The sequence below is a fragment of the Motacilla alba genome, chromosome 18, assembly GCF_015832195.1.
Source record: "Motacilla alba alba isolate MOTALB_02 chromosome 18, Motacilla_alba_V1.0_pri, whole genome shotgun sequence".
Classification (NCBI taxonomy): domain Eukaryota; kingdom Metazoa; phylum Chordata; class Aves; order Passeriformes; family Motacillidae; genus Motacilla; species Motacilla alba.
Window position 1 is genome coordinate 10,024,443 of NC_052033.1, and position 13,479 is coordinate 10,037,921.

Genomic DNA, 13,479 nt, shown 5'->3' on the forward strand with positions numbered 1-13,479 from the left:
ACAGTGGGAGGACAGATCAGAAGCAGAAAGATTGGCTGTGAGTAGCAGGAGAAATCCCTTTGCAACAAAAAGAGTGAGAGGAAGGAAGGAAGGAAGGAAGGAAGGAAGGAAGGAAGGAAGGAAGGAAGGAAGGAAGGAAGGAAGGAAGGAAGGAAGGAAGGAAGGAAGGAAGGAAGGAAGGAAGGAAGGAAGGAAGGAAGGAAGGAAGGAAGGAAGGAAGGAAGGAAGGAAGGAAGGAAGGACCTACCTTAATCTGCCCTACAATGGATTTATTTAGGTTTTGTGGGTGGTGGATTTTTTTTAAGGAACTAGCCTTGGAGCCAATCCCAAAGCAGCCCTGAAGGTTCTGACTTGTCACATTTGTGGTCTCGGAGCTGAAACCCTTCCAGGGTTACACAACAATGACTAAAACTGGAAACCTTTCAGATCATTTCCAAAATGAAGCAGAAAACGGAGGTGATTGCTAAAGCAACACTGCAGAGAGAGAGAGAGACACCACTTCTGAGTGTGGGGGGGAGAGGGATTATTACCAATTTAAGAGAGACCCAATTTAATTTGGAGGTTTGGGGCTGTTTTCTTTTTGATCTGATCTCAGAACAGAATCATCCTGGAAGCCAGATCTTCACATTGTTTTGCTTAATGTTTTACAAACAGGCTGTTGAGTGAAGTTGTCACCGAACAAAAATTCACCCCTATTGTTTACACAATGGGAAAAGGGAGTCATAAAAGGGGTGTAGCAGCAATTTGTTAGGTATTAGGTTACGGTGCAAGAGGAATTATCCTCACAAAACACTGAGCCCTGAACTCCAAATATCGGGATTAAATTGACAATTACATCCAGTGAAAGTCTTTGAAAGGCTCAGCTTGATGCTCGAGGCTTTGGAGTGACTGTTGTGAGGGAGCTGACAGTCAGGAGCTGGAGCTGTTCTGGCACAGCTGCTCTGCTCAAGAGGAGCTACGTGAAAATAGAAATGTGATAAAATCTGCTCCTGCTGGTGTTCGCTTTGTGGCAGCTCTTCGATGGGTTAAAGTAGGTGCTGGGTTTGCTCCCAGTCCTGCCACTGCGCTCCTTTATGACCTTTGAAATTCAGGAATTCCCTCCTGTATCTGATTGGGGTGAAATTTTAAAGAATACCAGTTTGGGGGTTCAGTGTGGAGGCCCCTGATCTCTGGAGCACTTCTGTATCTCCCTGAGCATTTCGGGATCCAGCACAGTAAAATCCTTGGCTTAGATAATTAACAATTTTTCTGGTGTGGGAACTCTGATACGATTATTCTTTAGAACAACCCTCTGCCATTTACCCTAAATAAATCTTTTGAGATTTCTCTGTTTCTGCCTTCCTACCACCCTGCCTGGCTTGGCTGCTTTACTTTTATCTGACAAACTTTCACTTGAAGGGGGAAATACATTTATAAGAACAGAGAGGAAAGAAAACTTCAGCTGTGCTGCAATGCAAGGGAAGGCTCACGATGTGCACAAACATGCCCAGAAATCCAGGAAAGAGCCCACAGAAAGTAAAAGCAAGGCAGAAAAGGGGGAGGGTTTATGTGTCAGTGTTAGAGGAAGGTGAAAACGCTTCCTGGCAACATCTGAGAGTCATTTGCAACAACAGATCCCTGAGCTTCAGTGAGTAGAGAATGTTTTAAATCCTCCCCCACCCCCTTTGTTAATCTTTACCAGGTAACAGGACCTCTCATGGAATCGTGAGGCTTCCTTAGGGTTATGTCAAATATATCCAGTTTGGAAAATCGGGCTTTTGAAATGGCTCTGAGGTTGAAGGCCATCTGTGTGGTTGGGACTCTGTGGCCCTTGGTAATAATTTGGTAATAATCAGATTCTGCTGAGTGTTCTGCAGAAGTCAGGAGGGGGAAACAGCTGGGTTCCAAACTCCCTGCGCTGGTCTGGAACAGGGAAATCACATGTCTGCTCCGTGGTGTCCCCAGGAACGAGGGACAGATCCTAAAACTGATTTACATAATCCAGGAACACCAGAGGGTGGGCCTGGACCTGAGCGTTCCGAGCAACATCACTGTCAGAGGGTTATTAATTATGATGCATGCTTATTAATTATTATTGTTATTATTATTGCATTCGAGAGACTTGAGGAGGTGGCCTTGAAAGGTGCAGGTTTGGATTATGTTTAAGCACACCCAAAATACTGGGCAACATTTTTTGATGCTTTGGAGTGGCTGAGGAGGCTCTTTCCAGAGATTTAAGGTCACCTGAGGCAGTCCCCACTGTGTAATTTGGGGTTTTAGGTGACCTGGGGCAGTCCCCAGTGTGCAGTTTGGGATTTTGGGTCACCTGGGGCAGTGTCCACTGTATAATTTAGGGTTTTGGGTCACCTGGGGCAGTGTCCACTGTGCAATGCCAAATGCCTCTGAGAAATCCAAGTTTTAACAAAACTAAGAAAGCTTAGCTCAGGTCCTAGGAGCAATCCTTGTCTGGTAGCCCTGCTCTGCACTGGTTCTTTTTTGCTCCATCCAGCTCCAGGGCTGGATTTTTGGTTTAGGGAGCTCTACATCACATTCCCTTTTTTATTGCAGACCTACTTTGGATTGTTTTGGGAAGTCCCAGCTTGTTCCATGGCTTCCTGTACCAGCCAAAAACTCATCTCAGACATCCACTGGAGTATTTCCATAACTACAACTTGTGCTTAGGAGAAACCCTGTGTAGAGTCAGAGTCCCCAAAACAAGTCACCTCCACGTCAAAGTTGTCTCCTGGTTGTGGCAGATGACCAGAAAATCAGAGTGGCCTTTGCCCCATTGCTGTGTGTGTCACCATCCAAGGTTCTCCCCACCAAATTCCAAAGGTGGTGCCAGTAAAACACAATTTTGGAAATGTGAAGATTTTCTGATGGTGACAGCAGAGAGTGGGATCTGCTCGGGAGCCTTTGATTCGTGAAGCTGAGTCCCTTTTAGAGTCCTGGGGTGTTTGGGGGTGTTTTCAAGGAACTCTGGTTTGAAACTGTCGATAAGAAAAGCAGTACAATCATGGAATATTGAGCTGGGAGGGATGAAGGATCATCCAGTGGAGCTCCTGGCCCTGACATCCCAAAATCCCACCCTGGGCGTCCTTGGGAGTGCTGTCCAAACCCTCCTGGAGCTCTGGCACCCTCGGGGCTGTGCCCATCCCTGGGGAGCCTGGGCAGTGCCCAGCACCCTCTGGGAGAAGAACCTATTCCTAAAATCCAACAAAACCTCCCCTGACCCAGCTCCAGCATTCCCTGGGTCCTGTCCCTGTCAGAGAAGAAAGGTTGGAGCTGCCCCTCAACACAAAGCCCTACAAATGTTTTTATTTAAGGTCATATTGGCTCCTGATTGGAGTTCTCTTCATTTTCACACCTCACATTATGAGGTTCTTAAAAAAAAACCAACAACAAACTACCAAAAAACCAACCCTCGACAGTTTCCAGTTTTTGTTTGCTGTTAAATACAACTTTGAAAATGTTGGGTCAAGCGTCTTCAATAGAGCAGGCTGCACTGTTTGTTTAAAACTCCGAGCAAAGCAAGTCATATGAATGTTTCCAAAGACCCTATTCCAAGAAGTATTTTTGGAAACATTAATGTTGTGTTTTTTAATGAAGGCCACATTCTGAGGCTACGACACCATATGTCACATTCATTTCTGGACTGGAAAAAAAAAAAAAAAAAGGGAAAAAAAAGAGAAAAAAAAAAAGAAATGGAAACTATGTTTGGCTTTTAAGTGTTTTTGGATGAATGTCTCTGCATGCTTGTCATTGTTCCTTGGATGAGGGGAGAGTTCTCGGGCTGTTAATCCAGTCCATCCAATATATTTTACACTCTGTGGGCCTGACTCTCCTCTGCCTGGAAGTGTGTGCAGTCATTTCTGCTCAGGCAAAGGGAGTGAAGACCTGAGGAAAAGAATTCCCCTAGGAAAGCTGGTTTTTCTGAAATTCGCTTTTCTTAAATTCATTTTCCATGGATTTCTTGGCTCCACTGAAAACCTACATCCGAACTCCGAAACCAGCTTAAAGATGGGAAAAGAGCGTGTCATTTTTCCATCAAAATCTTGCAGTTTCTGGAAGAATAATGACAGGTTTCCCACAAAAATATTAGGTTTGGTTTTTCTTTTTTTTCTTTTTTTTTTCCTTTAGGAATATCAGTCACAAGCATGAAATTAGCAAAAAATTGGAATTTTTTCTGCTGTGTCCCCAGCACTTCTGACTGGTTTGTGTGTTAATGGCTGGGATGTCATGAAATGAACTGGAGACCTGCAGGAAAAGGATTTGCCTTTTTAAATGTCATGGTTTTTATTGAATTCCAGGTGATGAGGTCTCAATTTCTAACGTAATTCTTGTTCTTGGTCACTGAATATGGCCCGGGACTGGCACTGCTCAGTTCTTCTCTGCTCTGACAGAGGAGTCTCCTAATCCACATCACTTCCTAAAATTGTGTCACCCGCAACTTCCATTAACACCCTCCCTGTTTGCTCCAAACTCATTAATCAAGATTTAAATATTTTTGGCAGCCGGATATTTTTTTTGTTAGCTTTAAGGAAGGATTTCAGAGGCTTTCCAGGACCTCAGAAGGGTTTCTTTTTTTTTCATTCGAAATGTAAATAATTTTCTCCAAATTGAACAAACGTGTCTCTGTAGCACCAGCTCAGTCAAGTTCACTTCACAAGAGCAGGTTTTTCTGGGCAATGCTGGAACACAAATAATGATGGATGATCGTGTGCTTGATGCATTTTTTAAACACACCAGCACTGAATTTCCCTGCCCATGTGACTGAAGTTTTACCTCTAAATAAGGGGATTTTTCCCTTTTTTTTTTTCCCTAATGTAGGAAAACAAGGAAAATTGCAAAAAGCAATTAATTACCTCCAATATTTGGCCAAATTTAAGTGATTTGTGACTGCTCAGGGGAGCTCCTCCTGCTTTTAGTGTTGCTTCATGGGATCATTAAAGGAGTTACTCACAATAGGGTCACCACAAAGGTTTGGATTTCTCTTTTCATCTCCAGACCAAATTTTGGGGTTGATAAGGACATTTCCAACTGGTTGAATTTGTAGCTGTGCCATGTTTCCAGGCCTGGTTTTGAACAAAGTTGTGTAATGGATGTCACAGCCTGTACCCTTCCAAGGATTATCCATGATGGCCACGGAGTAAATGGGATCAGATTTGGAAATCCAAATAAAACAGAGTTTCTCCTTTATTTCATAGATTTCCAATGAACAAGGAAGACAACTCCTGGAACCTTCTGTAAGCTGAGGTGGAGATGAGGAAGATGAATGACCAAAGTGGCTGCTACAGGCCCGTAAATATCCAGGGAAACAAGGTCAGTTACCGCGGCACCTGTCGGGACAGCCCGGAAAAGGAGGTGAAAAGGCTGCAGAAGAGATTTCTGCACAAGGATGGCAGCTGCAACGTCTACTTCAAGCACATCTTCGGGGAGTGGGAGAGCTACGTGGTGGACATTTTCACCACGCTGGTGGACATCAAGTGGCGCCACATGTTTGTGATTTTCTCCCTGTCCTACGTGCTCTCGTGGCTGTTCTTCGGCCTGGTGTTCTGGCTGATTGCCGTCCAGCACGGGGACCTGTTCAGCGACGAGGAGGTCACCCCCTGTGTGGCCAACGTGCACAGCTTCACGGGAGCCTTCCTCTTCTCCCTGGAGACCCAGACCACCATCGGGTACGAGTTGCTGTTCGTTTGAGGGTCCCGGGGAGTCCCCTAAGCTGTGTGTTCACTGGTAGCAGCAGAAAGGCAAGGAGACTCCACACGGCTTCTGAGGGTGTTAATGAGATGAGGGTTTATTGGGGGTCCCACTGAAGAGGGTCCCAGTCGGAGAGCCGGCCGAGTAACGACGCTCACGCCGATGTGGCTCCATGCCGTTCTCATGTTATTCAGTCACTTTGGCTTATTTATCTTTTTCTGTACACTGTCTCACGCCACGAATGCTCAAAGCTCATTGGTTAAGTAGCTATATTCACACATATGTGGTAATTACTGATTTTTAGCTAAGGTGTGCCAAGTCAGCAGTTCTCACGATGTGCTTGGCCTCTAGTCTCATCTTAGCACAATGCTCATTCTTCCTTGGTGTAACTATTCGAGGCCAGTACGTGGGCTATCTTGTTCCGAGGACAGTACGTGGTCCACAAAGTTTCTCTGTAATCTGCGGGCCAGCGTTGTCCAGTTTCCGTAGGAGAATATCATGGCCTTGTTCAGCTAAGAATCCTTCTACATCCCAGCCCTGGGAGCAGCATGGTTTCTGAGGGAGAAGGGGGGAAGGGGGAGGGAGGGGGAGAGAGGGAGAGCCTGGGGAGAAAAGAGCCAAGAGAGAGCGTGGTCTCCCCTGCCCGGCTCAACAGGGAGATTCAAAGTGGGTGCAGAATGAGACTTGGGCCAATCAATACATGATACTGCAGGGGAGGATCACGGGCTTGGAATAAACTCTGCGTTTTCGAGCGGTGAGGCAGAGCACACCATTTAACTGCAATGTAACACCACAGGTACGGGTACCGCTGCGTGACCGAGGAGTGCTCGCTCGCCATCCTCATGGTGATCCTGCAGTCGGTGCTGAGCTGCATCATCGACACCTTCATCATCGGGGCGGCCTTGGCCAAGATGGCCACGGCCCGCAAGAGGGCCCAGACCATCCGTTTCAGCTACTACGCCGTGGTTGGGCTGAGAGACGACAAATTCTGCCTGATGTGGCGCATCGGGGACTTCCGGCCCAACCACATGGTGGAGGGCTCGGTGCGCGCGCAGCTGCTGCGCTACAAGGAGGACAAGGAGGGGAGGATGACCATGGAGTACCGCGACCTGAAGCTGCTCAACGATCAGATCATCCTGGTCACACCAGTCACTGTCGTCCACGAGATCGACAGCGACAGCCCCTTGTACGGCCTGGACCGCAAAGCTCTGGCCAAGGACAACTTTGAGATCCTGGTGACGTTTGTCTACACGGGTGACTCCACGGGGACCTCCCACCAGTCGCGCAGCTCCTACGTCCCCAGAGAGATCCTGTGGGGCCACAGGTTCAACGATGTGCTGCACGTCAAGAAGAAGTACTACAAGGTGGACTGCCTGCAGTTTGAGGAGACCACGGAGGTGTACGCCCCTCACTGCAGCGCCATGCAGCTGGAGCAGAAGGAGCAGGAGTGGAACCGCGCCGAGAAGACGCGGGAGAAACAAGCGGAGAAGTCAGCCCTGGAAATCAAGTACAACCAAAAGTCCCTCAATGCTGTTGCCCTTGTCACCAGTTGTGAGGACCCTGAAGAGCCGGTGACAACTTCCAGCCAGCCTCCTGGAGAGGCTTCCTACAGGAAAGCAGCTGTGACCTTGAGCAGGCTCTCCATAGAGTCCCAAATCTGACTCTTCCTGCCGTTGAAACCCCTCCCAACAAATTGTCCCCTCGTAGCTCCTCGGATGCAAATAATGAACTCGTGTGCAGCAGTATTTCTATCCCAGACCTCGCTGGCAGCGTGCCCACACTGTCACACGCTCTGTCACACCCTGTCCCACCCTGCTGGGCTGCCAGCCGTGGGCACAAGGGAGCAGCTTCCAGCTGGGATGCCCAGAGAGCCCCTTGAGCAAACCCCCTTTCTTCCCCTGCAGGGACCACGGGTGGCCATGCCCAGGGACACAGAATGACCTCGGCAGGGCACACAAACCGTGCCCTGGGCCCTCTGGGTAGGGGTTTCAAAGCTGCCTCATAGGTTTGGAAAGCCCATTCCCAGTCCCTCCAGGAGGCTCTGAAGCTCCATTATCCCAACAAATGATTCCTCAGGTGCAGCCTCATCCCAGAGCTCCTCTGCGGAATCTATGGGGCTGTTCTTTGTAAGATGAGGGAATAACTGACCCCAGTGTTCCTGGGAGGCTTTGGACACCCTGCCTAGTCCTGTGGGATCCACAGTGGGATCCTGGAGAGCTTCCATTCCCTAATCGTGAGCCATTCCCTGAGGTGCCGCGTCCTCAGAAGCTGGAGGGATGCAGGAGGTAAAAAAAAAAAACCAAACAAGACCTCCAGTTTTAAATCAGCAAAATCAGGTTGGGCTTGAGGAGAAGATCGTGTCTGGAGTGAGCTGTGCAATATTTTATATCAACTCCTCTTTCATTTCACTTTGCTTTTCTTTTTAGCGTGTTGCACTTCCTTGCAAAGATCAATCTGGAGAACAAACAGGGTGATTTTGTCAAAATGAAAAATGCTTGTCTCACATGGCTGTGTAAAAATGATCCTTCACGGAGAAATCCAACAACTCCTGTCGGCTCGCACTGGGAAAAAAAGGAAAACATTCTGAAGGTGTCTGTGACGTGGAAGTTCCTGCTCTGCACATCTCTGTAATTATCTAGTGAGCAATTCCTCATCATGCTTTTGCCCCTGATGATTGCAGTTCATTTGCACCGTGTTTAATTATCCTGCAAACGGAAAATAATCATATTGGAGTTTGTGGGCTTGATCTCACCTGCCCTTAGCAGCCGAGAAATTCAGTGTTTGCCTGCTCTCTGTGGCTCCTGGAGCTCCTCTGTCTCCACAGGGGAGTTCACTCCACCTTCCTCAGGTTTTTGGGGAGCTGAGGGCAGCAGGATGAGTTTTTCCTGGAAATGTTCATCCCTCTCCATTTATTGCTGAAGGAGATGAAACGGCTGCTGTGGAAATGCTGGCTAACTTTAGGCTGCTAAAATTAGGTCTGACGAGTCATTCACATCATTCTGACTAATTAATTGGGTTTTTATGAGCTCATCACGTTTAATGAAGAAAAAATAGCCTGCTAAGTGTTTTGGTTTTTTTTTTTTCCCCTGCAATTTACTCCATGTAGTAGTAGGATTGCTGGATTATTTTATTGTATTTCTCTTTTGCTAGCACTTGTCTCTGGATAAACGTGATCCCTTTAGGTAAAACTGAAGCCTGGGGGGGTGTTAGTTATTCCAAAACTCATTAATTAGCCTATTTTATGTGCTGATTCATCAGCAACAACCACTTATAAGTGCAGTAAAAACCATCTTCTTGTATCCTGGATTTAAACACTGGCAGACATGGGGGAAATAGTCTAGAAAAAAATGGAAAGGAATGTAGGAAAATGTAGGAAAATGTGGAAGGGTCTCAGTACTTTCTGTGGTGTTGGAAAAAACACCACTGGGATTGAATAAAATAGAATATCACCTTCCAGACATGGGAATTAACCCTTCCACTCCCCTCAGATCCTGCCTGGGACGCTTTTGTTTAATGCTGGGCACCCCTTTTTGGGAAAGATGAGGAGCAATTGGGAGATGGGGAAAAGCTGTCAGTGAGGGAGGAGGGAAGTGGCTCACGGTGTTTCCATCCTAAAAAGGCTTGGGAGGCAAAGAGCTCTCAAACACAGAAATTGCTTTAGGAGAGGGTGAAATGTGGGGCTGGGAGAGGATGGGACAGGAAAAGATGGGATTAAACTGGGGGAAAGGGAGGGAAAATGATTAGTAAACACTTAACGAGGGTGAGGGTGACAGAGGTGAGGGTTTGTGACCTCTGCGGTGGCTCTGGGGAACCTGGTGGAGGAGGAAGCAGAGTCAGGAGTGAGACAGGAGGGCCAGCTTGGAGCTTCCCAAGCCTTCTGCTCTGTGATCCCATGGTTTCCACCCACAGGGGATGTCCCACGAGGACACAGCTGCACTGCTGGCTCTGCAAGAGCTCACCCACAGTGTCTGCTGCATCCCAGAGTAAAGGGACTCCGAGAGGGGAGATGTGGCTGAGCTAAGTGACCAAAATGCCCACATTCCTTCCCAAGGTGCCAGTTCCAGGTGCTGGGTGCCGGAGCAGCTCTCCCTGTGAAGCTGGGGAGCTCAGCTGCCTCCCCAAGTTCTCTTTCCTGTGAGCCTCTGGAAAAAAATTCTTCCTTTGGAATGTCTTTGCTGGAAGTGCAAGCACCAGGGCTCTGATTGAGGGGTTTGTCCTGTGTGCTTTGGCACAGAGAGATACAAATAATAAATACAAACACACGAGTGTGGCTGGTAAGGTGTGCCTGGGGCAGGAAGAAACTTCTCTCCCAGGCATGTTAATTCATAAAAAGCCACTTTATGTTTTCTTCTACTTTTATCCCCAGCCTCTGATCCCAGCCCGTGCTGGAGACAGGATGCTGGGGAACCACTGCTCTCCAGCAGCCTGCCTTTTCTTCCTGTTTGTTACTTTAATTTCATTTTTCCCACTACAAACACTATGTGTAATAATGATGAACAGCAGCGCATGCAGTTCTTCCTTTTTCTTTTTTTTTATGAATAAAGACATCAAAATAAAGAACGTTCCTCTGCAACACACCTTGTGAGAGCACACTGGGCTTTTCTTCTCCTCAGCTACGAGTTTTAAGCTTCCATATCCAGTTTCTCTGGGCAACCTGTGCCAGGAGCTCACTGCCTTCACAAGGAATAATTTCTTCCTAATTCCTCATCCATCCCTGCCCTCTGCCAGTGGGAAGCCATTCCCTGTGTCCTGTCCCTCTGTCTCTTGTCCCCTGTCCCTCTCCGGCTCTCCTGAAGCTCCTGAAAGGGGTTCTGAGGTTTCCCTGGAAGATTCTCCTCTCCAGGTTTATTTTTAGGTGAGCCCTGTGTTCTGGTAGAGCCAGTTCTTAATCCTTCCTCCCTAGGAATGGTTCCTGCAGGACACTGGAAACAAGGGAAAAACGGGATAAATAGATAAACAGGATCAATGAGAGGGAGGCTCTTCCTCCCCCATCTGCTCTTTCTCACTGAGGGTTTTTTTTTCCATGCCCATTGTAGGGCTGAGCAATAAAAAAGCAAACAAGACTCCCAAAAACCCAACCAAAGTAACAGCACATGCATCCCCAGCAGGAACCCAGAGCTGAGCCTTCTCTCATTCCCAATTTACTGGAGGAAAGTTCCCACCAGCCCAAAGGGAAGAACCTGGAGATATTTTGGGCTGTTCCATAGTGCAACAACAGGACCTTCCTGCTCTTCCAGAGCCTTGAACATCTCCTTGGGGCTCCCAAAAGCCAATTCCTGAAGCTGAGGCTCAGCAGCTCCTTCCCAGCCACCACTGAGAGGCAGGAATCGGAATTTCTGTGTGAAAGTTGCTCACCCCATCCCAAACTTTCCACAAAATTTACCAGCTGAAGCAAAATTCTAACAAACCACCCTGCACTGGCCTCCTGACTCGTGATTAGAACTTCACCCTGGTTATTTTCCCTTGGAAAGCAGCTCCGTTGTTCCGGGTCAAGATTCATTTATGTCAAAGGGGGTATAATAAGAGATTATTATATCATTTATTTTTCCAGCCTTGCTCACCACCATTCATTAGGGAAGCTGGCGTCTTCTTCCCCGTTATCATGTGTCATTTAGTGCATAGTTTTTGTGAAGTTGGGTTTCAGATGTGGGACGGGATATTATCCCCTTGTTTATCCCTTGTTTCTCACACGCCGTGCAGGAGGTCTGAGCTCACTTCAGGAAACAGCAGGTACCTTCCAGGGCATCAGAAATGTTGTGTAGGAGGAAAAACAAATTGCTTGTAAGCTTTTTTTTGTCTCTTAAATCTTTGCTGGTTGGAACTGGGAACCTGCAGACAGAAGGAGTTGGTGGCTGTGGTGGGCAGGAGAGGCCCAAAGCAGGGAAAAGGAAGAAGCGTCTGACAACAGAGTCACTTCCAGGCAGACAAGGGGAAGTGTGACAAAAGCAGGCTGAAACAAGAAGCCAAAAGTTTTCATCTGGGCTGAAAAATGTGGATCGGTGTTTTTGGTGCCTCAGGTTTGGCTTTTCTGTGTTTCAGGTTCTGTGCTGCTTTAGTGTGCGGGGCTGGGCTCACAGCAGGGGATGCTGAGCTCTCTGCACAGAGCAGGGACACAAAACAATTCCTGCTCCAGCTGGGCACCAAGGACAAATGATCCAAAGCTCAGCCCAGGAGCACAAACAGCGTGGGCTGAGGAGAGAAAAACAAGCAGGATGGGAGTGCCTGGGCTAAAGCTGGAACTGGACAATGAACTGCAAGGTGCAGTTACCTTGGGCTGTCAAACATGCATGAGGATTCCCCACCCAGGTGTGTCATGGACTCTTGGAATGGTTTGGGATGGACGGCAGCTCAAAGCTCATCCAGGGCCACCCCTGCCATGGGCTGGGACAGCTTCCACAGACCAGGCTGCTCCAACCTGGCCTTGGGCACTTCCAGGGATGGGGCAGCTGCAGCTCATGGGGGAGTTTCTCCCAAATATCTCATCTAAATCTCCCCTCTTTCAGTTTTGAACCTTTACCCCTTTTCCTATCGCTGTCTTCCCATGTTACAAGCAATCTCCCTATTTTTTGCCATCCCCCTTTAGAGTCTGGATCAACTCCAATCCCAAATACCATCCCGATCCCTGTCCCAATCCCAATCCTGGTTGCTATCCTTGTGCCGTTCTGGATCCCGATCTCTATTCCAATCCCAATCCCGGTCCTGATCCCAGTGCTGTTGCCGATCCCGACCCCGATCCCGACCCCGATCCCATCCCGATCCAGATCCCGATCCGGATCCCGATCCGATCCCGATCCGATCCCAATCCCAATCCCAATCCCAATCCCAATCCCAATCCCAATCCCATCCCGGTCCCATCCTGATCTTGATCTGATCTTGATCCAATCCTGATCCCAAGCCCATCCCCATCCCGATCCCGACCCCGATCCCGATCCCGATCCCGATCCCGGTCCCGGTCCCAATCCCATCCCGATCCCCATCCCGATCCCATCCCCATCCCGGTCCCATCCCGATCCCATCCCGGTCCCGATCCCGATCCCATCCCGGTCCCGATCCCATCCCGATCCCATCCCGATCCGATCCCGATCCCGATCCCATCCCGGTCCCCGTCCCAGTGCTGATCCCGATCCCATCCCGATCCCGATCCCGATCCCGATCCCATCCCGATCCCGATCCCGATCCCATCCCGGTCCCGGTCCCTCGGCCGCCACCTGGCGGCAGCGCGCGGAGCTGCGGCAGCGCCGAGCGGTCCCCGGAGCATCCGCGGGACAGCGGCGACAGCGGCGACAGCGGCGACAGCGGCGACAGCGGCGACAGCGGCTCCGGAACGCGCCGCGCGCAGCCCCCGCCGCCTCCCTGCGGCTCCTGCAGCCCCTCGGGGCCGTTCCGCATCTCCCACGACGGGACCCCCGCCCGTCCCGAAGTGTCGCCCCACAAGCAGCGCGGTTGTAAGCTGGCAACCTGTGGCCAGTGAATTGCCAGTACTGCCAGCGCCTCCTGACCATCCCCAGGAAACCTGGGCACAGCTCCCAGGCTCAGCACCGCCGGGCAGTGCAGAGCACGCTCTGGTTTAGAATTGATCGGGCGTTCGCTGGTTTAGTTTGTATCGTTCCCCTTTATAAATTTTATTTATAACCTGGGCCGTGGCCCAGTTTGCCAGCTGAGGTAAATATAGCTGGGCAAACCTGGCTGCACTCCACCAGGAACCTTTCAAATAGGGCAATGAGCTATTTGTGGCCAAAGGGACAGACCTGGGGACACAGCAGTGACCAAGAGCCGGGGAACGTGTGTGCGTGTAGAAAG

The 13,479-nt window shown here is 49.2% G+C and overlaps 1 protein-coding gene across 2 annotated transcripts in view; it reads left to right on the forward strand.

Annotated features, from left to right (window-relative positions):
- Positions 1-10,256, forward strand: part of KCNJ16 (potassium inwardly rectifying channel subfamily J member 16) — a 38,403-nt gene extending 28,147 nt beyond the window's left edge. For both annotated transcript variants that reach the window (XM_038157164.1, XM_038157165.1), the window contains 2 exons: positions 5,187-5,657; positions 6,476-10,256. In XM_038157164.1, the coding sequence (XP_038013092.1) occupies positions 5,242-5,657; positions 6,476-7,340 (1,281 nt within the window). In that variant the 5' untranslated portion in view covers positions 5,187-5,241 and the 3' untranslated portion in view covers positions 7,341-10,256. The remainder of the gene's footprint in view (positions 1-5,186; positions 5,658-6,475) is intronic.
- The last annotated feature ends 3,223 nt before the right edge of the window (positions 10,257-13,479 follow it).